This window comes from Felis catus, chromosome C1 (genome assembly GCF_018350175.1).
Source record: "Felis catus isolate Fca126 chromosome C1, F.catus_Fca126_mat1.0, whole genome shotgun sequence".
Lineage (NCBI taxonomy): Eukaryota > Metazoa > Chordata > Mammalia > Carnivora > Felidae > Felis > Felis catus.
In genome coordinates this window covers 82,234,540-82,261,385 of record NC_058375.1, presented here as the reverse complement: position 1 = coordinate 82,261,385, position 26,846 = coordinate 82,234,540, and the positions used below count along the sequence as shown (strand labels likewise).

Below are 26,846 nucleotides of genomic sequence, written 5' to 3'. Positions count from 1 at the left end.
AGGACAAGTCAGCACTTGGGAGGTAAGAAAAAAAGCCAGGTGCCAAGTCTTCAATGAATGTGAAGGAGTTAACAGGAGGCTGCTACACTGTAGAGATGGAAACAGGCAGAAGGCACAGTGAGATGCAAAAGTTTCATTAGAGTAGTCATGTTTACTTGAAAGTAGAACATGGAGAGAAGTGGAGGTTGAGAGAAAAGAGCATGCCCTACCTTCTGGCCCTGTGGAATACATGTAAAATGAGAAGAATCAGGTTTTAATTAAGGAAGTGGAAAAAGCATTATATGAACTCTCTAAGGCTTGTTGACCATGGATTGAGGAGTGAAGTGAGGGTTCGCACTGAAAAGAGCAAGCGCAGAAAACTATGAGGATGAGTGTATTGCAAACGACAAATGACACGAGGACTTTCACTTTGGGCAGTGTTCAAAGGATGGCCCTAGCAGACTCAAGTGTTTCAAAAAGCATAGGTACAATAGGTTGAGTCCAGGTGCTAGACAGAGACTTCCTAAGTTAGATTTCTAGCTTTACCACTTGTATATAAACTCTATATGACTTTGGAAATTATATACATTATGTAGAGCTTACACAGAGCAATTCTTAATTATTAGCTATTATTAGTGTTCTGAAGCCTGAGGAAGTTGTGGGAGGTTAGACGAAGATAGTCACAGGCCTGTTTTATAACTGGTATAGGCTGAGGCCCTAGAAAACAAAGGTCTGATCAATGTCAACAGACACTGAAATCAATCTAAGGTCCCTGGTGGAAATGGAGGCAAGGGTCTTGAGAAACAGAAGAGTTGAGGCCTCAGTACACTGATGTCAGTAAAAACAGAAATAGCCAGCTTCAAAACTTAGTAGCAAAGAATCCCATCACCTGGACTCTTAACACACTCTCACTGAAAAGTGAGCCTAGTTTTGGGTTTATTTGCCCCATCACCTGCCTCTGAACTCCAGAGCCTGAGGTAGCACAGTGACAAGACAGGCTTAAAAGTATATGGGTTGAAACGATTCATATTTATGAAGGCATATGATAGTTATCATCAAGGTCTGTAGGCCGAGATGATGGTGGATTAGCATTTAAAACAGGGGCTCAGACTTTGCCATTCACTATGTGACTTTGGTAGTAACATCTGATCCTCACTTTCTCTAATGTGGAAATTATTTACTTCACACTGCTACCATAGGAATCAAATGTACAAATGTATAAAAATCATTTCATATGTAAATGTTACTAGAAAATCTTTTTTGAATTCTGCCGATGATTTACTACAGGACCACAAATCTAGACCTATTGGACGTTAGAATTGTGTTTTCTGTCACCACTGCTCCAACATTTCCTAAATGTGTACTATTTCCTAAAATCCCCCATTATCTGAAAAGGGAAAACAGATGTTCTCATGCTTGACCTGTGGGAAAAAGATGGAGGACAGCTGAGAGAAAGTTCAGGCTATCTAGTGCAAAAATTCAGTTAGACCCTATGATAAAAAGATTTACATCCAAAGGACATAAAAAATGTTAATGTAATTGTGTCAGGGGTAAGAGTTATACAGATAAATAACCAAGATGGATAGATTCAATAAAGATCTTTTCTTCATCTTTCTTTGAAGAGCTATCATACAGATAATTTGCTTTTTAGTTATGGTTGTATAGACAAATTAAAGAAATTTGTCTTCTTGTGGTGCTGTGAATCTAGCAGTTAGATTAGGTCCATGGTTGGCTCTGACCATGTCTTTGTCACAGGTTCTTAAAGAATACATAACATTTTCTCCCTTCCCCCAAAGGAAGAAAGGGCAAGAAAAGGTTCACACTGATTTCAGATCTCCATGCAGTAAAGTGTTGATTGTTGTGCATAGATACAAAACTGGAAAAAGACACACCTAACCATGTTTGTATTCTTTCAGAAGTTCTGTTACATGTTGTATGACTGCTGCTTCTGTATCTTTATAAGCTGGATTTCCTGTCATTTGCTTGCTCAATGAATTTATAAGGAACCATGTACTTCAGCTCTCCAAACCCATCAGAAGACAAGATTCTAACTCTTGAAAAAACAAAAAATTCTTGTGCTAGCATATAGTACTTGTGTATATCATGTTCAGATTTAGAATTTAATAAAAAGTGAGATGGCAAATGAAAACAAAATTTGGATTAATTTTGCCAGTTATTATGCATTTACTAGGCCACATGTTAGACCAAGATGGTCTAACTTCTCCTTAGGTGAAACACTATTAAACTATTTACAACTAAATTACATCTGTTCAGTATGAAGTCATTTAAAATATATATCAAAAGTTTGACAGTCTTTTGGAGTTTCTAAACTGGAATTTGGCCTGGATATCAACTCTATACACCATCCCAATTAGGAATAAAATAAATAATACAATAAATAAATAATAAAATAAATAATAAAAACAAAGAGAAAAAGATACTTGAGGGAGAGAGCATATAGTAGTAAGGAACCTCTCTACAGAGTTCCAGGTTAAGTATGGTAACTCAGTGATCAGAAAGAAAGCAAATGCTGGGCACTTGGGTGGCTCAGTCGGTTAAGCCTCCAACTTTGGCTCATCATCTTGCAGTTGTGTGTTCGAGTCCCGCATCAGGCTCTGTGCTGACAGCGCAGAGCCTGGGGCCTGCCTTAGATACTGCATTTTGCTCTCCCTCAAGGGTGAATAAATGTTAAAAAAATAAAAGCAAGCAAATGCTAACACAAGTATTTCTGGCAATTCTCTTTATCATGAAGCTCAATATTCCCATAGACATCTTGTTTTCTTGATTTCAAATAATTTTCATTAAACTCAATTACATACAGCTTTTGTATACAAAATGATAAGCCAGAGTAGATAGCAAATTCAGAGGCACAGGTGGTAAAGAAAAGTATGTTGAATTTTCAATCATTAAACTGGCTTTGAGTATGGTTGTAAACTCAAGAATATAATGCAAGTATAATTTTACTTGAACTAGTTAAAAGATAAAGTATGGTTAACATACTTCTATTAGGAAATAATATTTAAATTTTCTGAGACTTCAATTCCTTTTTGATTAAAACACTTTTATTAAGGGGTATTTGTCTACACCAATTCTTTTGACTCAACAAAATTGGCATTTCAGATTTAAAACTTCTATATTACTTAAGAGTAGGGATTCTCAGAGTTCCTCAAACCAAATAGCAGTCTAAACAGCAAAGGAGAGTGAACCGATATTCCTGGATTATCGTGATGCACAACCTAAAATGGTCCTTAAAGCATGGTGGCTAAAATACCATGGTTGCTTTGAAATTTCATTTTAAATCTTATGTTGTAATTTATAAGCTTTATATTTGCATTCTTCTAATGACAGAACATGATATGTCCATGTTTAATGGGAAAATATTTTTAATTACCATTTAAAAAGACAATCCAAAAACTTGCAGCATCCCATGGCTTTGTCTAATCCTTATTATATAGGAAAGCATGGGCATAGGGTTTAAACTGTCAGGATAATGCATTAGAGTAAGCGTCTTTTTAATTTATGGTATTCAACAAAAAATACTTATGGAAGCCTTAACTTTGTATTCTTTAATTCAGTATCATTTTGTTTGAGATTCTTAGATGGAACGGTTTAAATAAACTCAGTTTTTGTGTGACTTTTTTAGAATCAGAAAAAAAAAACTTCATATTTAAAAGAAGTATTTTTTAATAAGCAGGGTAAATTTACCAGTTTTGTCACATCAACCCTCTCTCCTCTCTCAAATCCATTTTACCAATAATTGTGTTTAAAAAATCACTAGTCTTAGATTCCAAATGCTTTATTTACCATGGCCCATAATCTGGCCTCTTACTATCATAACGCGTTTCTCTATTTCTTCTGTCTCATAATCTACAAACTAGTCATGTTAAATTTATAATTTCTCTAGGTGCCATAACCTTGATTCAGGTGTCTTTCTTTTAAACACACTATTTTGTCTTCAACCCTTCCCTTCCTCATTCCTCCCTCCAACCCAGCTCTTAAGTATAATTACCTCCAAGAATCCTTACCTGATAAAAGTTGAGTACGATATATATATGATAGCACCCAGTAGTTTCTCCATAAAACTCATTAAACTATGTAAGTGCTTATTTACTTATCTCACACCAGATTGAAAGCCCCATGATATGAAGGAACTGTTTTATGTGCTGTTTCACAGCATCTAAGATGGCACATGGTTGGCATGTAGTATTTGTTGAATGAAACAAATAAATGAATTCTCAAGAGGCAAAAAGATGTTAGCAGATAAAGTAGAAAATCCTTCTAAAATTGACTTATATTTCTAGTTGGTAGAAATCATAGTTTTGGGGGCTAGTATTTCATTTGAAAGCACAATACTGGATGTTTCATACTGACAATCTTTAAAACTGGAATCTCTCTTTTCAGGTGCTCTCCTGTAGTTAAAGATAAATAAATTCAGTTATTTAAAAACACACAAGTGGTAATAACCACAGAAACTTACATACATTGTGTTATTACTCACTGTAGTGTAAAGTAAAGAGCATGGGCTTTGAGGTTAAAAAATATCTCCATTAGCTCAGAAAATTTTTTATAATCACAACACCTTAAAATTGGCCCTTTTGGTAATCTTTGTACCATAAGACATCCCAAAGCTCTATTTCTACAGGAATTGGTATTTTATAAAGTGCTTGCATAAATTATCTTGGTTGGAACTAAAAATAACCCCCTGAAACAGAAAGAATATAGATGAGAAAATGGGCTCAGATAACTAACTGGCCTTGCTCAAGCTACCATGATTAGTAAATGGTGACGCCCAACATCAAGTCCTGTTTTCCAATGTCTATTGTCTAATATTTTGCCATATACTGTCTTGTCATAATGTGAATTAGACTAGAAGCTCCTTGAAAGTAGATAGTTCTACTATAACATAGCATAAACATTTCCAGAAACTTCCACATCATGCAAAATCACAAAATAAAAACTACAGGGCTATGGGAAAAAATGGGTTTGGAGAACAATACTCAAAAACTTCATCAGAAACTTTGCCAGAAAAATGGCAGTTTTACATATGGTAAGTGATTAAAAAATATATACTGTTATAAATAGGACTTTATTTTGAAAAAGACTTTACATTGCTTTTGTTCAAGTGGGGATGGCAAGCAGTTTGGAGCTCGTGAGTTATTATTGTACAGTGTTGGTTACCTCAAATTGGACAAAAAGTTGACACCAGATATGGGTTAAGTGTGGTACCTAATACATGTGGAGAACTGAGGTATCCAATAGATAGATATCTGAGGAGTGTACATAAACACATTTTGTATAAATTTCTACACAGATGGTTTAGCTGGGTGCAGCTTTTTGCTTTCATCAATGTTTCCCACGATGAAATTGCACACATGTAAATGTGAAATTCACGTAATGCTTAAATTATTCCCTAACACTTACCAAATATGTTGGAAAGTTGTTATAGAACTGACTGTATTGTGGTTCTATTTATTTTTGAATTCCCTGTAATGCACATAGCAAGTGTCCAATAAATGTCTTTTGAATAAGAAGTCCAATGTAATATTTAGGGAAAAAACTTCCATAAATGGAATGCAAAAAGTCTTTCCCAAGCAATGGAAAAGAAAAACTATCAATAGGATGGAACTGTATTCCACATACATCCCCACAGTGAACATCTGAGGTAGATATTATCCCCACTTTACAGATGGACGGTTAAGGCTTTTAAAGGTCTCACTGCTACTGGGTAGCAGAAGATAGCTTGAATACAGTTTAACTGAACATCAATGCCTACACCTTTCCCAGAATAATAAAATATAAATACCTCACATTATAAAATTCCAAACTTATGAGAGAACTACAGTAATGTTATTATCTCCCCTGGAGCTCTTTCACTTACATCTTTAAAAAATATAAGTAATTATGCCTTTGAACATACATGTTTTCTTTCTAGGTATCATGACTAAATGAACTGGAATCACCTTTTAGAATTTTACAAGTCTCCTTAAAAGAACTCTTTTAACAACAATTGACAAATTCCCCTCCACCAGAACTGAACAGTGATAAACACACCAATGCTTCCTTCATGTTTCTGAAAGACTTCCTAGTGATTTGAATCATCTGGAATTGTTATGATTCCAAAAACTAAAAAAGCAAAATAAAATTAGTTTTAGGAGCAAAAGGAGTTTAAGCTGAACCAAAAATAGGAAAACATCTAAATATTACATACAATGCACTATCATTTGTCGTTCATTAATCAGAAAAAGGAGTAATGTTAATTGGTTGGTTATGTTATAAAAATGAAAGTCACAGGAGCAAGAAGCTTAATCACAAAGGAGAGAGGAGGGATGAAAAATCAGAGAAATGAACAGTGTAAATGACAGCTAAAGCAGCAACAAGGTTTAGAGGCAGCAATAGGGGTGGTAAGCAGGAAATATTTAGCAAGACAGGACACTGGAGAAAACAGCTAGCCAAAAAACACTAAAAACTATACTAAGGGTAATAGTCCCCGAGGGCATGCTATGACAAAGCTAAATCTCTATTTGTACCACAGCTCTAACTATGGAGAGTACCAGCAACATCACTCAATGAGTGTTAGGTATTTTAACTATGAAACTGCTATCCAATTGGGAGTCGGGAAATGGATTGAAGAAGCATTCACTGAGTAGAAAAGCTATTTACTGAAATGACCCAAAGGCATCATTTTACCATTATTTTAATAGGGTCAACACTTAAAAGTGTTACTTTCTAATCATTTAAAATCAATTCACATGGAGTTTCTTTCCCTGTCCAGCTAAATTTGATGTTTAGTACTAAATTTAAAAAATTATATTGATTTCTACTATTAGCTTTTATTAGCTATTAACTTGTACATTATAGTTTTAATTAGCAGGCCTCTATGTCTTTTAATTGTTAGCACACACTGGAGGACTGGACTGGGAACCCAAGGACCTGTATTCTACGTACAGGTAAGTCAATATAAATATGTTGCTAAACGATTCATTTGACCTCTCTATAAGTTTGTATTTAAAACAAGGTTAGAAACCATATACATTTGTATCTCTACATATAGATATATGTATACTACATGTGTATTATATACGCGCACACACACAGTCCTTTTCAGTTTTACAATTATTCCTTAGTGTTACTAACAATATCTATCTTTCAGCAACTTAAAATACTAAAAATGTTCAACAATTTTCACATCAGAAAAAAACCCACATATTTTAAGCTGATCTTTATGACTGAAAAAGTATATTCTAGAGTGCTTCTCAAACTTTAATGTCCAAATGGATCTCACCTGCCAATCTTGTCAAAATGTATTCAGCGGGTCAGGGACAGGGCCAGAGACAGTTTCTAATAAGCTCCCAGGTGATACTAATTGTCGCTGGTCTGGGGACTGCATTTTGAATGGCAAGGTTCTAGGATCTGAAGAAACTGTAATGCTGACTAGTGAGGCTAGCCCAGGTATTATAGACTAGCAACTATGACCAGGAATCAAACACTACAAGGAAAATATACCAGAGAGTCTCATGATGATATAGATATGGGATCTGTATTAGTATGGAAGGTGAGAAGTTGTGGAGGAACAAGAAAGGCTAAGTTGGCAAATGAAACTCAATGATGGGGGCTAGTCTTCTTTTGTTTGTACATTTGAAATGTTTCACAATAAAGAGTTAAAATTCGTGGACTAAAAAATCTTACATAACAACACTAATGCCAATTAAGGGAATGAAAACAAAGATGCCAAGTACTCTTTCCATTGCAACAGGAGGGAGGCAGGAAGCTGCAAGGGTAGCTATAATGGGAAGCTAGAAAGGATGCATTTGTGTTTAAGACTCTTACACCTAATTTCAGCCTTTAAGATACTAACAATAGTTGTTTACTTTTTACATCTTTACATTAAGAGAAAGTTGAAACTCTAACAGCTTACTCAACATTTATTGAAAAAAGTGATTTAAAAGCCTTCAAAACTGGTTAAATGTCATGAGATTTTATAAGGGGAGTATCTGAATCTTAAAAAATTATAGTTTATGTGTTGGACAACAAAATATCATCCCAACATCATGAATAATGGGAGTATTTGCAGTATTTAGATAGAAAAATAAATTTAGGCTATAGAATACACAACAAATACCCTTTGAAAAGCAACCACTGAATAAAAAACCACCACTAAATTCAAGGTAATGATTGAATTACCTTGTGTAATTGAATTATGTTGGGTAGGGACTAGATCAGGAAGAGGTAGTTCAATCTGTAATGTTTTATCTCAAATATTAAAATTATAAAGTATGGAAAATGTCAAAAGAATCAAGTGCTAAGTGCACAGGTGTTCAATACATTTTGTCTGTATTCTTCTGCAGATCTGAACACTTGTTTGTCCTTAATGTGAATAATCTGACACTTCAACATTTATGCTTTTATTTGCAAAACCTAAAATGAAAAAAAAACAAACAAACCTGAAAAGGTGTATATTTAGGAGAATAAAGAACTGTAAAATTAAGATTTTTTTTGATGGGGCGCCTGGGTGGCTCAAACGGCCAACTTCAGCTCAGGTCATGATCTCGCGGTTCATGGGTTTGAGCCCTGCAACAGGCTCTGTGCTGACAGCTCAAGAGCCTGGAGCCTTTGGTTTCTGTGTCTCCCTCTCTCTGCCCCTCCCCCACTGGCGTGTGTGTGCTCTCTCAAAAATAAACATTTAAGAAAAATTTTTTCTAATTAACTGATACACAGATTCCAATACTGTGGCTTAAAATCAAGATTTTCTAGAAACATTTAACTACAATAGTATACAATGTATACTCAATTTCACTAAACAATACTCAGGATTCATGAGATCAAGACCCCAGAGTTGGGCTTTGCACTGAAAGCACAGAGCCTGCTTGGGATTTTCTCTTCCTCTCTGCCCATCCCGCTCTCTCCCTCCCTCAAAATAAATAAGCTTTAAAAAATCCAAACCAAAACACTCTATACCCTCTTTTCCTGAATGAACAAACATGTTTTCAGATTTATGTTCTACTTAAAATATTAAATCAGTGAGGAAACTTTAAAGTCCTATGCTACTCATGAGAATAGCCTTTCTTCCTTTCATAGCCTTTACGTGTTACAATTACCTCCACGTTTCACAGCAACGTTTAAAGTTGTACACATAAAAAAAAATGTTTTAAGCGGAGCCTATAATTATAAATACGTATCTATGTTTTTTTTAATGTTCATTTATTTTTGCAAGAGAGAGAGAGAGAGAGAGGGGATGTGAATAGGGAATGAGAGAGAGAAGAGAATCCCAAAGATTCCACGCTGTCAGTGCAGCACCCAATGGAGTGCTCGAACTCAAACTGTGAGATCATGACCTGAGCTGAAATCAAGTTAGATGCTTAACCAAATGAGCCACCCAGGTATCCCTACATATCTATGTTCAATTACATAGATATTATTATAGTAATAATAATATTACTGGGATATTAAATAGTTCAAACAAAATACAAAGCTAATAATAATAAATCCAGTCTTTCATTTGGCTTTGGGATGCATTATATATTTCCATTCTCCATCCTTTTGTTTTACCAGGCTGACACTTAAAAAATAATTTTAGATCATTAAAAATACTTCCCTGTGGCAAAAAAAAAAAGGCAGTAGGGTAAGATTTATTGTGGATAAAGTTTACTACTGGCAAATCTGGCAGTCCTAAAACTCTGGTGGTGTTACATTTTCTCCTATATAAGCAGTTTACCAATTACACAGTATTTCTGCTTTTGTTTGAACTTCACAATAACCCTGGTGAGGTGGGCAGAGCGGAATTACAGTCTCCACTTTATAAAGGCTACTGAGGCTTAGAAAGTAACTTGTCCCTCTAGAAACTATATGGTGATCCAAATAGAACTACAGGAACAAATTCAGTTTATTATAATTTGATTAGACTAACCTTAAATCTTAAACTGCCTCAAAAAAGCATCAGTTAATATATTCCTAACGTAACTAATAGAATGATTTGTTACCCTTCCTGGTTAAGTCAAACTATTCTTAGCGACTTTCAAATGCTAAATTCCATTTCTATCGTTAAATATAACATTAGATATACATATGAATCCATTCCTTTGAAACCCATTTCCAAATAAATATTAATGTCAAAACCAAGTTTTTCTAGCTCAGTTACAGAAAAAAATTCTCTTCCTAAATCTTCAAGGTAAGGCCTCTATATTAACAAGCAGCTAAGTCTTAAGAACACTTCCCTGTTAGCCAGTTCGCTGTAAAAGACTGCAGCATATAGTGGTACTACTAGTGACGACGATGACTGGGGTTAATTTAATGTACCAAATTTTAAATATTCTAGAATGTCAAAATTACCACTTCATGGACTTGGTGCTTTGGAAGGAAGCATGGATCACAGTGTACTCTTAAGAGACTGAAGAATCTGCCACTCCCTGGGTGGGAAGAACCTTGGTTGCTAGTCATGCCTGATCAGAGGTATTGTGAACTCCCCCAGCTCGGCAACTGGAGCAACCCAGTTCCTACGTGCATTTCAGGACTTCTCTTTCTTCTTCCAACTCAAACTTATCTTCTCAAACCACAGAAAACTACTTGAAACGTGGCAAGTACTTACTATCAGCTGTTTCGACCACCACCCAATATTTCTGAGAAAAAGTTCAGAGAAACTTTGTTCAATTACGATTCATTAACCATGGTGTTGGGTTTTTTATACACTTTAGGCACATCTGTTGCTCAGAGTGCTTTGGTAACACAATCCTATTTTAGGAAGAAAAGACACGAAGGAGATCATCTAGCTTCTAAATAACCTCAATGTTGCTGACTCACATGTAACTATTATTTTTATTTACTATATTCTTATTTCTTGGAGAGGAGTGAATTGTTGTATTAATATAGCACATTTAAAGTTACCTCCTACTCCAATTGTTGTTTATTCTCCTAAAGTAGGAGTTTTGCATTAATTCTCAGTTACTTTATACAAAACAAATCTATGCAACATGTATAACTCCAAAGTTACCTGACACCAACATACCTACTTTTTAAAAGTGGCCAAAAATATGCTGGGTAATGCAAATAGCACCCTAACTGGACTCCTTTAAAAAGTGAAAATTGTAACATCACAAATTACCCTGAAGTTTTTAAATAACCGGGCAAAAGTAGACTATATGTTACTGTTTTTCCCAACAATATCTAGTACCTTTTGTTAAAATCTCACAAGGTAATCTAAAATTAGTAGGAAATCTTTAGCAGACACAAAAGATGAGAGATGAAACTGCAGCGAGAGAGCATGGCAAATCCAAAAGGTCTAGTAGTGCATAAATCTACTGGAAAAAAAACAACAACAACAAAAGAGATAGAGAGAATTAACAAGATACAATAATAAAAGTTATGTCTTTAAAGCAGATTATAACAGGGTGGGAAATGTTTAATATGTGTCCTCCTGAAAAGCAGTTACTATCTTTTAAATTAAAAAAAAAAAAAACAGCTGGTATATTTTCACAGCATCTAGATTTATTTATGGTATAAAGCCATAGAATTGTAATATTATTACTCCTTTCCCACCCTGGCAGAGAATAAACATGAATTCAGAAGCACAGTGGAGTGAAAACAAAGAAGAGGAGAGAGAAAAGGCAGCAGAGAAAGACAGAAAAGGTGAATACAGAGCTACAGAAGTGTTTATTGAGCATGCTACAGAGGTAAGCAGAGTACACACAAAAGGAAATTAAACAACCATCAAACCTCCCAACTTTGTTAGAAAATTAATTTTTAATTGTGCCGCTTTCAAACTATACTGAATTTTACATTTCTAAAGATGTAAAAACTCAACTAATAGAAAATATACATGACCATTCTGTCTACATAGATAACAGAATCTATGAATCTTGAAACTAAGTACATCAATTTCAAAAAGTATTGGTCATTTAAACAGAATCAACAATTCAGATTGACAAGAACTGTTCAAATTAATTTGACCTGTAGATTCTGAGCCATGTTTTTATTAAAGTCAGATCTATTCCTAAATACAAAATATTTTGAAGATTTATTAAAACTGAATATTACAATGCAAGGTAAATTAAGACTAAAGGCACATAAACTTTGGTCCCACCTGGTTGTCAGTTTTAGAAAACTGCCACAAAATTAATCTTCCTGCAAATTTTCGCAGTACACTTTCTTTATCTTTGAAAAATACATGCACCAGTTCCTGAACTAGCTAGACCAGTCTGCACATGCTCAGAAATCCACAACCATATTCCAAATCTTAATTACAAACTAAGGATGGCAATATATATTTAAATGCACGTAAGTCATGTCAACTTCAAAAACATCTACGAAAAATATTCAGCCACAAACAAGACATTACTTAGTGCTGACATTTATATGATACGTCCCACAAGAGTGTGTACAAAAAGGTTAAGATTCCACAATGCTTTCCACATAGGGCTCAAACTTACAGAAATCACTTTGTTGTCTTAAGAAATTAATACTCTGCATCTTGTTAATTTTAACTAATGCCTACATTCATAACTGAATCTAGACCAGAATTGTGAGATACAAAAGGCCAATGTTTTTTTAAAGCAATAAAGCCTAAGGTAGTAAAAACTAAAAAATGCTGCTTTAATTCTCTCAGTATCATGTATCTTATTTGAGTAAATAGAAAGAAATGTGACAAGCCAATAATTCAAAATAAGTTCCAAGCAGGAGAAACAAAAACTTAACCTTTTTACACACCCCTGCCTAAACATATGGTAATTCCCATATAACAATGTGCCCTAGACAACCAATTCCTTTTTCCTAGTAAATGCACAATAGCAACACTAGTTTTCCTTTTTAAGGCACGTATGTCAACTAAGTTGAAAAAGGAAAGTATAATTAAACTAAAAATTTAAACAGACAAAAATAATGGCTTCCCTATAGAACAGATGAAATATAGCAGTTAACACTCTGCCTTTATGTATGCCATTTCATTTTATAACCAAGGAATGATAACAGCATGAAAAAAAAAAAAAGGAAACAAAAAAAAAAATCAAACTCTGGTCCCCACTTTTCTGAACAGTCAATAGGTGATGACACCAAACAATGTGATACACCCTCCATCTTCACCTCCCCCTTTTTAAATTGTTGACTTGGAGAAAGACACTCTCAGATGATGGTTTTCACCAAGGTTATAATTATGAAGATCAATCAAGGCCTGGATAGCTTCTTCCACTGTTGCCATCTGAAGAAGAGCCATTTTGTGATCTCTTCTGAAACAAAATTATAAAATTAGATACTTCATAAAAATTAGGAAGGGCTTAAATACTTGAATTTTTGCCCACTACAGAATCAAAAATTTCCATAAACAAAAAGAATAAAAACTACTTGAAGAAAATTTTTAACTTCTATCAAGTCACTAATTTAAAGATAAGAAAGCTTGCTTACTGAAAAAACTTAAATGCTTTCACAGTGCCCCCAGTGTTAGCAAACAGTGTTCGTAGATCCTCTTCTGCTACTGAAGGACTAGGAAAATTGGATGGAAAAAAGTAAAGATTAATAATAATTTTCAAATTTTATTTCTAAAATGTATACCCATTTAAAAATCTCCAGCTGTAATACTTACGGGATATTGGATAGGTGTAGGGTTGCAGAAGGAGGAAAAATGTTCTGAAAATTTTTGGATCCAGGTTTCTTAAAACGATGCAATGGGGAATTACCAAAATCCTTTGTTAGCCCTTGATCATCAAGTCCCTCTCGAGGTAGTTGTACAGTCTGATGTTTAGACAGAGTAACACGAATAATTTTGCCATACATTTTCTGTCCATTAAGATGGTTCATGGCTATAAAAAGAAAAAAAATATGCCTATTAAAAAACAATATTAACAAAGTTCAAAACAAAAAGAATTCTTCTTTTGGAATAGCTGAAATAACTGAATTCCATGATTTTTAAATAATTTTTTTTTTTTTTTTTTTGGTTAAGCTTATTTATGTTGAGCGAGAACATGAAAGGGTGAGGGGCAAAGAGAGGCTGGCTGCATGCTGACAGTGAGGGGCTGGGACTCACGAACCGTGAGATCACAACCTGAATCAAAACCAAGACTTGGACACTTAACCTACTGAGCCACCTAGGCACCCGATGATTTTTAAATAAATCTTGAGTTTTCAACAGTCACTGGTGACAAGATGATTTAAATTTATTTGCCCTAGGCCATTTTGGCAAAAAAAGCCAGCCTCTTTCACAGAATGCAAATCCTCATTATGAATCTTCTCTTCCTTGTCAATCCTGATAAATCATAGATGCCACAGAAAGAAACTTAGTACTCATCTGTAACAACTTCTCTCTCCTGCCCCATAACCTAACTGCCAAGTCCCACGATAATCTTTTCTTCCTAATTATCTCTCAATTCTCTACTTTTCACGGTCACAATTTTTTGATCTGCTAACTCTGTCTCCCAATTTGTCTTCCTGTTGGGATTTTTCCCTACTTTTTTCAAATGCATCCTATTACACAGAGCAGCTGGATGACCTCTATAAATTGCAAATCTCATGTTATTACCTGCTTAAAATCCTTAGGGTCAGACTAGGAAAGGTATAAAGCCATGTTGAAGAAATGAATTTGGACTATATCCTGATCTCCCCAGCATCTCTGAACATATTTATTGATGATATACAAAACCAATTACTTTGTTAGCGCTGAGAATCAAGTGGTAAGACAAGAACCATCTCACCCCTCATGGAACTTACAGTATTTTAGTACTGTACTCTTTGAACTTTACCCTCCAGCTATACAAAACCCTATCTTCCTTGAAGTGCCAATTTTTCTTACCTTTTAGCCCTGTGTGCATGCTGTTCTAGCTACAATAATTTTTCATCTGGTCATTATCCCTCCTAGTCTTTCTCACTGTTCTTCTCTGGAAAGGTTCATATTCCCCATGCAGAACTCTTTTCTTCTTCTTAAATTCATCACAATTTATTTTAATTATCTAACTACTCCTCCTTCCGACTGCAAAGGACATGAAGGTAGGAACCCCGGTCTCTATCCCAGCACACAGCACAGTGCCTAACACAGAACATTATTACATGCCTACTTTCTGCGGTAGCAGTTGGGTTATTTTTAAACTAAGCGAACTGGTCTGAGGTTACAGATAAGTTACATGTTTTATGTTTTACTCACTAGCCACAACAACTTACGACCATTTTATAAGTCATATACTTTAAACTGAAGGTCTGATTTGACTATTCCAAGTTTGTGTATTAACAGCAGAGAGATAAAGGCAAGGTGGAAGAAAAGGGAAATGAGGACAAAATCCTACTCACAACAGTACGTACACAGTCTGACACCAGAGATATGCCCAATTTATTAAATCCAAGCATCTTTTCCTACTTACTCACATAGAATATAAACCAGTTAAACCAGTTAAATATAAAACAGTTCTGAAAAGGAAAATGCTGTAGAAGTGTTAAGGTACCATTCAGAAAAGATTCAAAAGTAAATTCTTATTTCACTTACAGCTTCTCTAATTTGTAAAAACAAGTTTACTCTTCCCAATTATTTTACTGTAGTGTTATGTATTTGTAATTTTCTTTAGATTTGCAACTGAGGCCAACAGAAAAACAAACAAAAAAAAATCTCAGGCCTGAATTTTCTCACTTGTTTTACTGCATTTCACATATACTTCTAAATTTTCACTTACAAAATCAACTGCATTATTCAGAGATGGTACATAAACTCCTTTTATAAAACTTATTTGATTTATAAAATAAAGTTCTAGAATTCTATTGTTTTAAGTGAACAGTACTTTGCTTATGAAAAAGTGCTACTACATCATATAAGGCATGGATTATAAGGAATGAATCTGGGAATGAAGTGGTATAAAGAAGTAGACTAAGGTTGTTATAAGAAAGCTATCTTTGTTCATCTTCGAAAAGTCATGAAAAGACGGCATAAACAGCTGAGCTTTGAGATACTGAAGAGCAGATATAAGAAAACAATAAAAAGTCCTAGGAATAGCACCTGCATCAAGAGGAGGTGGATAACAGACTAATGGGATTAAAATAAAGCAAAATAACCAAAAAGCTATCTCTAGAAGTAGTCAGGTAATGAGAAGTATGTCGAGTCAGCTGACCTGACAAAAGAATATGAAGTGGATGAGGGCCGAAGTTGAGGGGTAGAATATCAGGGTTTTTAAGTATTCAAAAAAAAAAAGAAAAGAAAACCTTGTCAAATACTAAGGCATACATAACGATTAAGCAAAAAGCAGAAGAGTACTTGAATTACTAATTTAAGATGAATCAAGCTTAAATATTGGGACTCTGATATCTTGAAGCCTGTTACAAGAAATATGGTACAAATGGACAAAACAATCAATGAACGATAAAAGAGAAAAAGGCCAATGTCGCACAGTGGAAATGGCACTTTGGGTTGAGTATAATTTTCTACTTTTCTCTTAATCTCTGAAGAAGATATTAATGAACAATGAGAAGATGGTTAAAAAAAAAGTTATATATATATATATAGAGAGAGAGAGAGAGCCACAGGACAAGTTTATATGTGGAAATGGAGCTATGTCAACAATTATACCCTTTATAATTCAAAAAACTTAGGTGTGTTGCCTCTCTCGTTATTCCAAAAAATGAATCTTAACATCTACTTGTCTATTTTATTCAAAAACCCAGCTTCTAGCTTTTCTTTCTTTCTCTCAACTGTCTTCTATACCAGTGATTTCTAGTCTGGTCTTTATTCTTCTTTCCTTGGGTTTACACCATCATTCTTAAAGTTAACCTCCTGTCACAACACTGCTTTCACTGTACTACACATACCTAATTTTAGTATAGTAGTTTCATTATTTTACTTTTAAGTATTCTAAATTCTTATTAAAGTAACTTCTTTGATCCATGAAATACTGGGAAATATAAGTGTATCTTTTTGTTACTAGCTCTAACTTGACTGTGCAACAGTGAATATGGTCTACATGATACTTCCTCTTTGCCTTATAGAGGGCTGCTTTAGTAAATGTTCCCTATGTACTTAAAAAGAATGTGTTACATGTATAATTCTATACATGTGTCATTTGTGTTGTACCATTTGTATCCTTGTTGATCATCATTTTGTATGCCTGAAATAATTCAGAAAGGTGTGTTGACAATTCTTCCTCCAGTTTTATTCATTTATGATTTACATATTTTGAGGATATTTCATTAGGGGCACACCCACATAAAACTTTTGTTTTCCTGGTGATCTAAATTAATCTATCTTTTCTATATCCCTTTACTTTCAATCTTTCCACATTCTTGTGCTTTATATGCTTCTTGTAAAGAACTTTTTAAAAATCAGATCTGACGACCTGTCTTTTGACTGATGCATTTACTACTTTACATTTGCTGTTGTTGTTATTATTGATGTATAGGGACTTAGATTCTATCTTAATTTTAAAATTTATATTTTCCCCCATTATACTCCATACCATTTGCTATTTCCCTCCATTGGATGAGGGGAATCTCTTGAAATCTCAGCAATACCTCTAAGTGTGACTTAGAGTTCTTCACTATGCATGACAGTTCCTCTGTGAAAGCCAATATAGACATACGCTTAAAAATTGCTCAAATATCATTAACACTAGAGTTACAGGATTTCCATGCACTTTACAGCACACTTTGACAGATGTAATATAGCGGCTAAAGGTCTGTTATAAAGAACTAAATAAGTTTACTTTTGAGATGGCAGTTATATAAAAATACTCTTTGGTATTTTGTTAAAATTCTGTTAAAGTTCATTTAGGATAACACGTTACTCTTAAAACAACAATTTAAGAAAACGCTAAATTAAATAAGCCACGGTAGAAAGATTATTAAAGAAACACCTTAAAGTTTGCAAATTTTAAAACTCTGGTCTAAAATGATTTAGCATGGTCTCTGAGATTTGCAGCAATCTCGTTCACATACTATCTCTTAATGTTCTTTATTTCCCCCATACTACTTCCGAAACATAAAAATATCTGCCTAGGGGCGCCAGTCAGTTGGGTGCCCGACTTCGGCTCAGGTCATGATCTTGCGGTCCCTGAGTTCGAGCCCCGCATCGGGCTCTGGGCTGACAGCTCAGAGTCTGGAGCCTGTTTCAGATTCTGTGTCTCCCTCTCTCTCTGACCCTCCCCTGCTCATGCTCTGTCTCTCTGTCTCAAAAATAAATAAATGTTAAAAAAAAAATTAAAAAAAAAATTTATCTGCCTATACCATAAAACAATGAGTATTTCCAAATAGAGTCCTATGAAAACCAAAGGGAGAACAGGGCCCCAAAACAAAGCATACTAAATTTTTTAAATTCTAATTTTTTTCAACAGCACACCTTAGTTTTCTGTGGGATTTGAGTATGTGGGTGTGTATTTTAAAAGCATTAATGGTATGAATACATATTTTTCTGGTCATATACTTCAAAATCTACCCTAAAAGCAATGAGAAAAAATAAATTATTTGCTATTACATATGGTTTAAAAACTACAAATCATGCTATTAGACAGTCAAGGCTCTAGTAAAACATAAGTACTGTTACGCACTGAGCTGTATTCTCCCAAAATTCATATATTGAAGCTCTAAGGAGATAGTGAAGGTTAAATAAGGTCACAAGGATGAGGCCCTCATCCAGTAAGACCAGTGTCCTTAGAAGAAGAGGAAGAGAAACCCAGAGAGCTCAGAGGAAAGGCTGTGAGGAGATGCAGAGAAGGTGGCCATTTGTAAGCCAGGAAGAAAGCCCTTATCAGAAACTCAATCTACTGGCACCTGAGAAAAAAAATTTCTGTTGTTTAAGCCACTCTGTGGTATTGTTTTAGCAGCACAAACTGATGTAAGTATAGTAAAAACTAAAATGCCACTTATTTAAAATAGTCATTATATGTATATATACAAAATATCCAGAAGAATTTGATTAAATTCTACCTGAGGTACTTCTTAACCATGATAACTGTAAATCCTTTACATGAGGGTAATGTCATCCACAGCTCACACAGTGATGAGAAAAAAATGAAACATGTGAGAAATATTTTTTTAAATGCTACTTACAATGTACATAAAAGCAATGCCCATGACTACCCTTACCAGAGTACAGAAGTATACACAGCAGAGGGAGAAAAAAAGATTTACGAGGACACCCAGAACATGATTAGCACTTTTTTACAGATCTTTCATTAAAGACGGGTATCTCCATTTTAAAAAGCAGAGAGCCAGAGGTCTAGTTTTATACGTTGTCTGAGCTACCATGAAAGCTGGTAAGAAATAATAAAATTCAAATTTACTTCTATCTGATACCAAACGCCAAAAGGTCCATATGTCATGTTCAAGTTTATGACCTCCACTGGGCATAAGAGCAAAAATACACTAGTCATTACGTCATAAGTGACAAATTTCGAAATTAACGTGAAAACAACCACCCTGAGGCACCGAATGTCAATGAACAGAATTACAAGCTAAAGATCATACTGATATTTACAGTCTTATCACACTGTGAATGTGTCGTTGTATTCCAGATTTGTGATCTGACTTTGTGTATGAAGGCAAATGATGCATTAATTTAATTAAAATACTTACCTAAGTTAAGAATGTAAGTGTAATTTGACTACAGTACATTTTAAGATTCCAAAAGGGATTAACAATGGTGTATTGTATGTGGCACAAGGTTTTCATTTTGTAAAAACCTAGTACCCCTAAAATACGTTTTCCATGTGACTCTTTCCATTAAGTTTAGCAAAAATCTAGGAGAATTAAGATAACACCACATTAATCAGGACTCCATGGACTATATTTAGCATAGCAGTTAACTTCTATCACAGGGAGTAAGTAGGAATGAAAAACAGTAGGGATCTTTAATACAAATGTCATAATTCTTATGTGAAATTATTATTGCAATTCTGGAGCCTAAACCTTTTTCCACTGGATTGTACTTGAGGAATGGTAAGAGGACAGCAGAAAACCACAAACATATTCATCATGCATTAAAATACGAAAATTAACGTGCCATTTTGAGCCTTGGCTATCCAAAATAATAAATAAATGAATGAATGAATCAATGAATGAGTAAATAAAGGTTCTTACTTCCATAAAGGGGTTTGATTTTATTAACAGATTCAGATTTATAGACGTATGGGTAACTGTTTAACCTTACCAAGCTGTGATTGGTTTCCATCAGCCATCTGTATCAGAGCACTGTCTTTCTTATTGTACAAAATCTTCACACGCTGCACATCTCCATAAACACCTTTTTTGGAGCCACAGAGAGGTAATCCAAAAATGGAATTAATGTTACATGCAAGTCAGCTGAAGATTATCTTTCTGACATATTAATGAAACATTCAGACATCAACATGATCACTCATTCAAACTCATCATTCTCACAAATGAATAAAGAAGATCAAGATTTTGAACAGTGAATTTTGAAAAGAATAATTTTTGATAAACCCTCAAAGCTATGTGAATGATATTAAATTAAAGACCATGCAAAATAAATCAGCATGCATTAAAACAAATTTTGTGTCTATGGAGAGTTTTAAATAGCAAAGAAAAATAGCAAAAGATTTACTATTCAACTTTAAGCCAAAGTGCTAGCTACAAATAAGAATTAAGGTGAAACAAAAATCAAATCAATAATAAAAGTATAGTGCTAACAATAACATACCGAAGAGGGTAAACAGACTTTGGGGCGTAACCATCTTTAGAAGGAGAGAAGAGCAAGCAGCGTAAGACAAGAAGAGAGAAGAGTCGAGGAAGAGCGGAGATGAACAGATCATCCATAACGAAGGGTGGTTCCCGCAGAATGGTGAGGTGGTCATGGATCATGGTTCAAGGCGGTTAATTGGGGCAAGTTGGTCCGAGGAACATTTGTTCAAGCACAGAAGCATGAACATAGGGAATGGAGACAGGGAATGAAGACAAGGACAAGGAAAATAAAGGATAAGACAGGGAAGGGAATGGGCATTTGGGAAAAGACAAGGAAAGGGAAGGTGAACACACAAGGAAAAGGATGAAATGGGGAAGGGAAACAGCAATGCAGAAGAAAAAAATAAGGAATTGGGGAACAAAAAAAAAATAAAATATAGGTCAGTACATAGGAAATGCAGGAATTTGGTCAGAAAATGGTTGGTTTATGTACTGTACAAGAAAAACTGAGTAAAATGTAGTCATCCAAGACAAATATGGGTAAAGTACATCTATATCAAAGAGTAAATTACAGCATTTCATCTCAACATAGGGAAGGAAAGCATGCACAGGAATTTTAAACTTTGAACTTTAACTGCATAAGCATGGCTGGTTATGAAATGCAGGCAAAATTCTTAAAAGAAAAACAAAGGCACTCTGATTCAAACATTTTAGCATGCAGAACTGTGAATGACAATAGTATCAAATGATAAAATAAGCTTAATGTTCGTATTAACAGAGGCCAATTAAAAATGAAACAAATATTCAAATTAGACATTATAAACTGATACACTGAGCTTCCCACATTTCATACCAGCTTTCATAGCAATCAAAATAAAATATACCAGACATAAAATGTACAACTAAAGAAAATAACTCAGCAATAAATTTTATTTAACAAGGGGGAGGGGGAATAAAGTTGGAAAATATTTTTAGAAGACAATGACTAATAACTGCAAAGAAAAAATTACTAAGAAAGACTGGAAGAGTGCCTCGTCAAGATCTTTGGAAGAACCTTCAAAGAAAAATGTATTAGAGTAGTTCACATAAAATAAGATTTAAAAAAATGCAATGACACATAAGCATGAAATGAACAAGCAAATAATTAGAAAAGGCAAAGAACAAAATTGTTTTACAGTTAAATCTGCAAATTAGATCACATTTGCCTTTGAGAACAACAGAAAGAAAAAGCCATACTACAGTACTTCACCATATTTTTCTTAGGAAAAATAGGTAGTTAGGTTAAAATAATAATAATATAATAATAATAAATATATATATATATATAAAGAGATATGACTGCCTAGGGAAATATTACCTAAACAAATACATAGATTTTATTCAGAAATAGAAACGTACAGAAAATACTTTGACTAATGAATGTACATAAAAAGAAAGGCAAGTGCAAAATGAAATAAACATGAGAAACTTTCACAAATGAAATGGAGTTAAAGAATAAACATTACAAAATTATTTTACTAACCTCTTCATTTAAATTGCTAACCAACAGGACTGTATTGCCACCAGCTGAGACTCCAGGCATACCCACTCGGCCAGCAGCAGCTGCAGCAGCTGCTGCAGCAGCATTTGGAATAGCCAAAGGACTCAGAGCTCCTGGAACAGCTGCAACAGGAAGCCCTAATTTTAAAATAAAGCATATTTTACGAAACACACACAAGTCGTTTACAAAAACCAATTTAAGCACGATGGCTGCATGGCTTACGGCTGACCATTCCAAATGGTTCCTGAAAGTTAATTTTTATAACATTTAGAAAAATGGTTTACTGATAATGCATCAGAGAAAATTAACTGGTTTCAATGAAATCATTAAATATTAGGGCTAAGGTACATACCTGTATGTTAAAAAATTAAATATACCATATTCCATCTCCTATGAAAAAGCAAACAAAGCATAAAGGATGTAATATTTCTAAATCAGAGATTTGAAAAATTCACTTCCACGGTTTATAGCAAGAAGCCACATCTAAAATAAATATCATCTTCAACAAAACAGTAACTCACACTTTTTTCTACAAGTGCTATCATCTTCATAAACTCATACTTGAAACCGGACAGCTACAGCTTATGAAACAAACAGTTAAGTCCTTCAGTTCTTGGAGACCTATCACCCTGAACATCATTATTTCATTCAAATGACTTAAAGAAAATCTTACAGAAGTTTGTTTGCCTTAATTCCATACTCAAGCAGTCATAATGAACACAACAAATTTCTCAAACACATTTCCCCAGTAGAAGGAATGAGAAAACGTCACCGTATCCACACAGGCTTTCTCCTTCAGTATTTTCCCCACATTTTGCCTACCAGTTTTAACATTTCCTTCTCATTTCTATTGTTCTATTTTCCAGTCTTACTGTTGTTCTATCATCTTTAAGATATGCCAGTCTTCACTCTAGAGAGAATTCTCTTTTGTCTCAGCATCTTTTATCCACGTTCCAATTAAAAGAATGAACTCTAAATCCTTTCATCCCTGAAATTCTTACATACCAGCTGATTCCTCAATACATATTAGTTCACTAATGAAGTAAATTGTATGTTACTTTTATTCTTCCCATGAAAAAGGAAACATCCAACCTACATGAAGTTAATCCGTGACATACCTGGATCAAAATGGCCCTTTGTACTGTTGTCCCAAAAGTTCATGTTTTATTTCTCCTTTTCTCTTTCCATCAGCCTTCTTGTCTATGTCATAAGGATGTGCTGTTGCCTTTCGTTTCAGATCTCTCAATATTTTAGCCAAGTTTTTTTTTTTTTTAAGTCTTTTTATGTTATAGAAACTATGATGGCCTTTCACTGACAGTCTAAAAGGTTAAGATTCACAATTCTTAATCTCTTCAGTTTCTGACTTCTAATTTTTCCCTCCAATTTCTTTGTATCTCTTCTAAGCACTCCAACAGTGGAAAGATATTTTTCTCAATCTTTCTGTGGATAAGCTTATTTTAGTGCTTTTTGCCCATTTTTTGAGATTTCCCCCTTTTTTATTTCTCCATCTTATTTTTTAGATTCTACTTTTTGTGATGGAAAATATCCAACACAGAAAAAAAGAGAGAGTCTACAATAACAAATCCCACATACCCATCACACTGGTTTACCAATTACCAATTTATGGCCAATCTTGTTCCATCCATTCACCCATTTTACTTTTAAAATAGAAACTTCTCATGTTCTTTGATGCCTTTTTGGATCCATCGGTGTGAATCTTTTTAACCAATTATTCTAAAGTGTTACAAACTTCCCCATGCCAAATACTATAGCCCTCTGATTACACTTCATAGGTTGTTTCCATTTAACATTCAATAGATATCTTAATTTGCTGCCAAAGGCAAGTATGAGGATACATTCCCAATTCTTAGATATGCACTGATAGTAATTTTGTTTTTGAATACTGTTAGAAAGTGACCCCTCATCCTTTCTTTAAATATAGTATTCCTTAAGTATAGCTGTGGCTGAATGTACATACCATTCAACTAAAGTTGACAACACAATTATTTCACACTGGCAGAAACTCCAGATGCAGGCATTACACTGTCAAATTATTTCCTCATTTCCCTGACTTTAATTGGCTACTTTTCAGGGGAAAAAGTAACTTAAAATTCTGTTAAGATTCTTGGTCTTAATGGGATCCAGTCCATGGCCCAAAACAAATACTATTGAAAATACATGGTATGCAGAAGAGGTCAATATCAACCCTCAAATTCCCTTTTAGGAATAAAAGACTTTTTTTGTTTGTTTGTTTAATCCATCAAAGACATCTGAAAGCAGCTCCTTTCACAAAAAATTAAATCAGCTAAATTTCTGGTTTTTCAATTCTACCAGACAAGAAACAATTTTCAGGGCCCACTAAGCCAGAAAAATTTAACTGAAGAATTAGTTACCAACATTAATATAAAAATGACCTAATCCCTAGCATCTTCCCTGTACATCTCTACTCTTCACTGCCATCTTGTTCATTAAAATACTCCTACTTATCTACTAGAATAGTCTTGAACTTTGTATCCCACAATGAAAATGTTCTTTTAGTCTCAGGACCCCTTTATACTCGTAAAATTTACTGAAGAATACAAACAGCTTTTAAATGAGTTGTATTTAACATATCAGAAATTAAAGCCAAGAACTGTTTCAAAAAGAACAAGTATACATGATCACATATTCTATTATCCTTTAAAGCAATGTATGCTAGTGAGAATAAGTCAAAAGACAACATTTTAGTAGTGTTATGGATATATAGTTTGGACTTGTTAGAAACCCTAAGAGGCCTCCAGAGATCTCTAAACATTTTGTGAACCACTGCCATGTATTCTTGGTATGATGCTTTGTACATCTGTGGTTATCAATAAATAAAGAATCGGAAAAAAAAGAATTCACTTCCAAAAAAGAAAATGCTGTAACATATGATGGACACACACACACACACACACACACACACACACACAAAGAATGAGACATGCAATAGATTACACAGTACTGACACTTCCAGGATTAAGTTTGAAGTCATCTATTACTCGTCTTTCCTTGTTGACATTTCAAGCAATATTATTAATTCATGAAATATAAAATATCAATCTACCTAAATTCAATATATAAATCTAAACATGACAGTCTAAGCTTAATATTTCATTTTTTCAAAAAAGCTTCTTCTGAAATACACCTCTACAATGTCAATATACAATTCAATGATCTAATGAAAACTTCACCAATATACTCAAAGGTGATAGAAAATTTGTTCAAAGAAACTTCATTCAAGACATAATGGTTTTTGAAATACATTTCTTATTGAAATCTGGATGTTATAATGGAGTAACTTGGTGGCACATTATTTAAAACATGAAGACTTATCATGGAAAAATGATCACTGAGAATTAAAAGAGAACTGAAATTAATTTAAAATGGAAATTGAAAAAAAAAGTCTAGTCTTTTTTTAGTGTGACAGATCTGAGAGACTTTTTAAATGCCAGGGAGTGCCATCTTTTAACAAACAACATTGCACTTTGGTAAAAATAAGACTGCTAATTTTCTAGTGAGAAAATGGGCTCAAAGGAGATGCAACTACCGCCTTCTAGTACAGAGGTAACGGGAAACAAAAAGTGGAATGTAAGCTGTTGAGATCTTCACTGCTGTTACTACTATCCAAATGATACACGTCTCCCCACTTTTCTATTTATCACCAATCTGGGCCACTGTGCTATGGCAGGTGATAACGTTATTCTGCCAAATCATCTTTCTTCATTTTAGGTAGCCCAGGGTATGGCCTAAGAGTACTTTAAGAGATGAGGGCAGTCTGTCTTTAATGCCACTAGCAAGTAGTTCTCTTCCACTATATCCTCCCCCAGGCTGATAGAAAAGCTTACTTAAGCCATCTTTACATAGTTCTAAAATCACTGGAATTAGTCTTGAGTTTTTACTGGACTTTTAAAGTCTCTAACGACAGATTCTACAATTAATTTCTCAGTACACTCTTCTGTGAAAAATTACTATCAGGAAAAAAAAATTTCAGTTTAACCTAAATGTCTTCTACATTAAAAACAACCTACATTGGGGCGCCTGGGTGGCTCAGTCGGTTGAGCGGCTGACTTCGGCTCAGGTCATGATCTCGCGGGTCTGTGAGTTCGACCCCCACATTGGGCTCTGTGCTGACAGCTCAGAGCCTGGAGCCTGTTTCAGATTCTGTGTCTCCCTCTCTCTGACCCTCCCCCGTTCATGCTCTCTCTTGGTCTCAAAAATAAATAAAAAAAATAAAACGTTAAAAAAAATAAAAATAAAAATAAAATAAATAAAAACCTACAAAATATTTCATGATGCACTATTTACTTACACCATAATAAATTCTGAAAAATAATTCTGTATATTTATATTAATGTTAACTCCTAGTTGTAAATCAACAAATTTACAATCGCCCCTTCATAAAAATTACATAAAACATGTTATATACATTGGCTCCAGCAAATTATTTCTAGTTGTAGAAATACTTTTAATTTTAATAACGTACATCTTTAGCTATGGCAGCAGGTATGCTGGAAAAAAATATTGACACATGTTCATGATGAGACATAAAAATGCCTGTTCTACTTCTAGGATTGTTATAAGGATAAAATAATGTCAAAGAGCTTCATAAACTGCCACACAAAGGTGTAACAGGAATCCTTTTCATATAAAGTGATCTTCATCAGGTGGATCACCCAGATATTTTGAGTTGACTCAGCAATTTTATAGATTTCTCATGTTAGTT

The 26,846-nt window shown here is 34.3% G+C and overlaps 1 protein-coding gene across 7 annotated transcripts in view; it reads right to left on the bottom strand.

Annotated features, from left to right (window-relative positions):
- Positions 1-11,603: 11,603 nt before the first annotated feature.
- The window catches only part of PTBP2 (polypyrimidine tract binding protein 2), an 84,143-nt gene continuing 68,900 nt past the window's right edge, over positions 11,604-26,846 (bottom strand). For 3 of the 7 annotated variants that reach the window (XM_006934931.5, XM_019837483.3, XM_006934935.5), the window contains 6 exons: positions 22,085-22,239; positions 20,582-20,615; positions 20,072-20,164; positions 13,544-13,760; positions 13,366-13,443; positions 11,604-13,190 (listed from right to left, as the gene is read on the bottom strand). In XM_006934931.5, coding sequence (XP_006934993.2) covers positions 13,058-13,190; positions 13,366-13,443; positions 13,544-13,760; positions 20,072-20,164; positions 20,582-20,615; positions 22,085-22,239 — 710 coding nt within the window. In that variant the 3' untranslated portion in view covers positions 11,604-13,057. The remainder of the gene's footprint in view (positions 13,191-13,365; positions 13,444-13,543; positions 13,761-20,071; positions 20,165-20,581; positions 20,616-22,084; positions 22,240-26,846) is intronic. The other 4 variants (XM_006934932.5, XM_006934933.5, XM_011284845.4 and 1 more) reach the window with 4 other exon arrangements.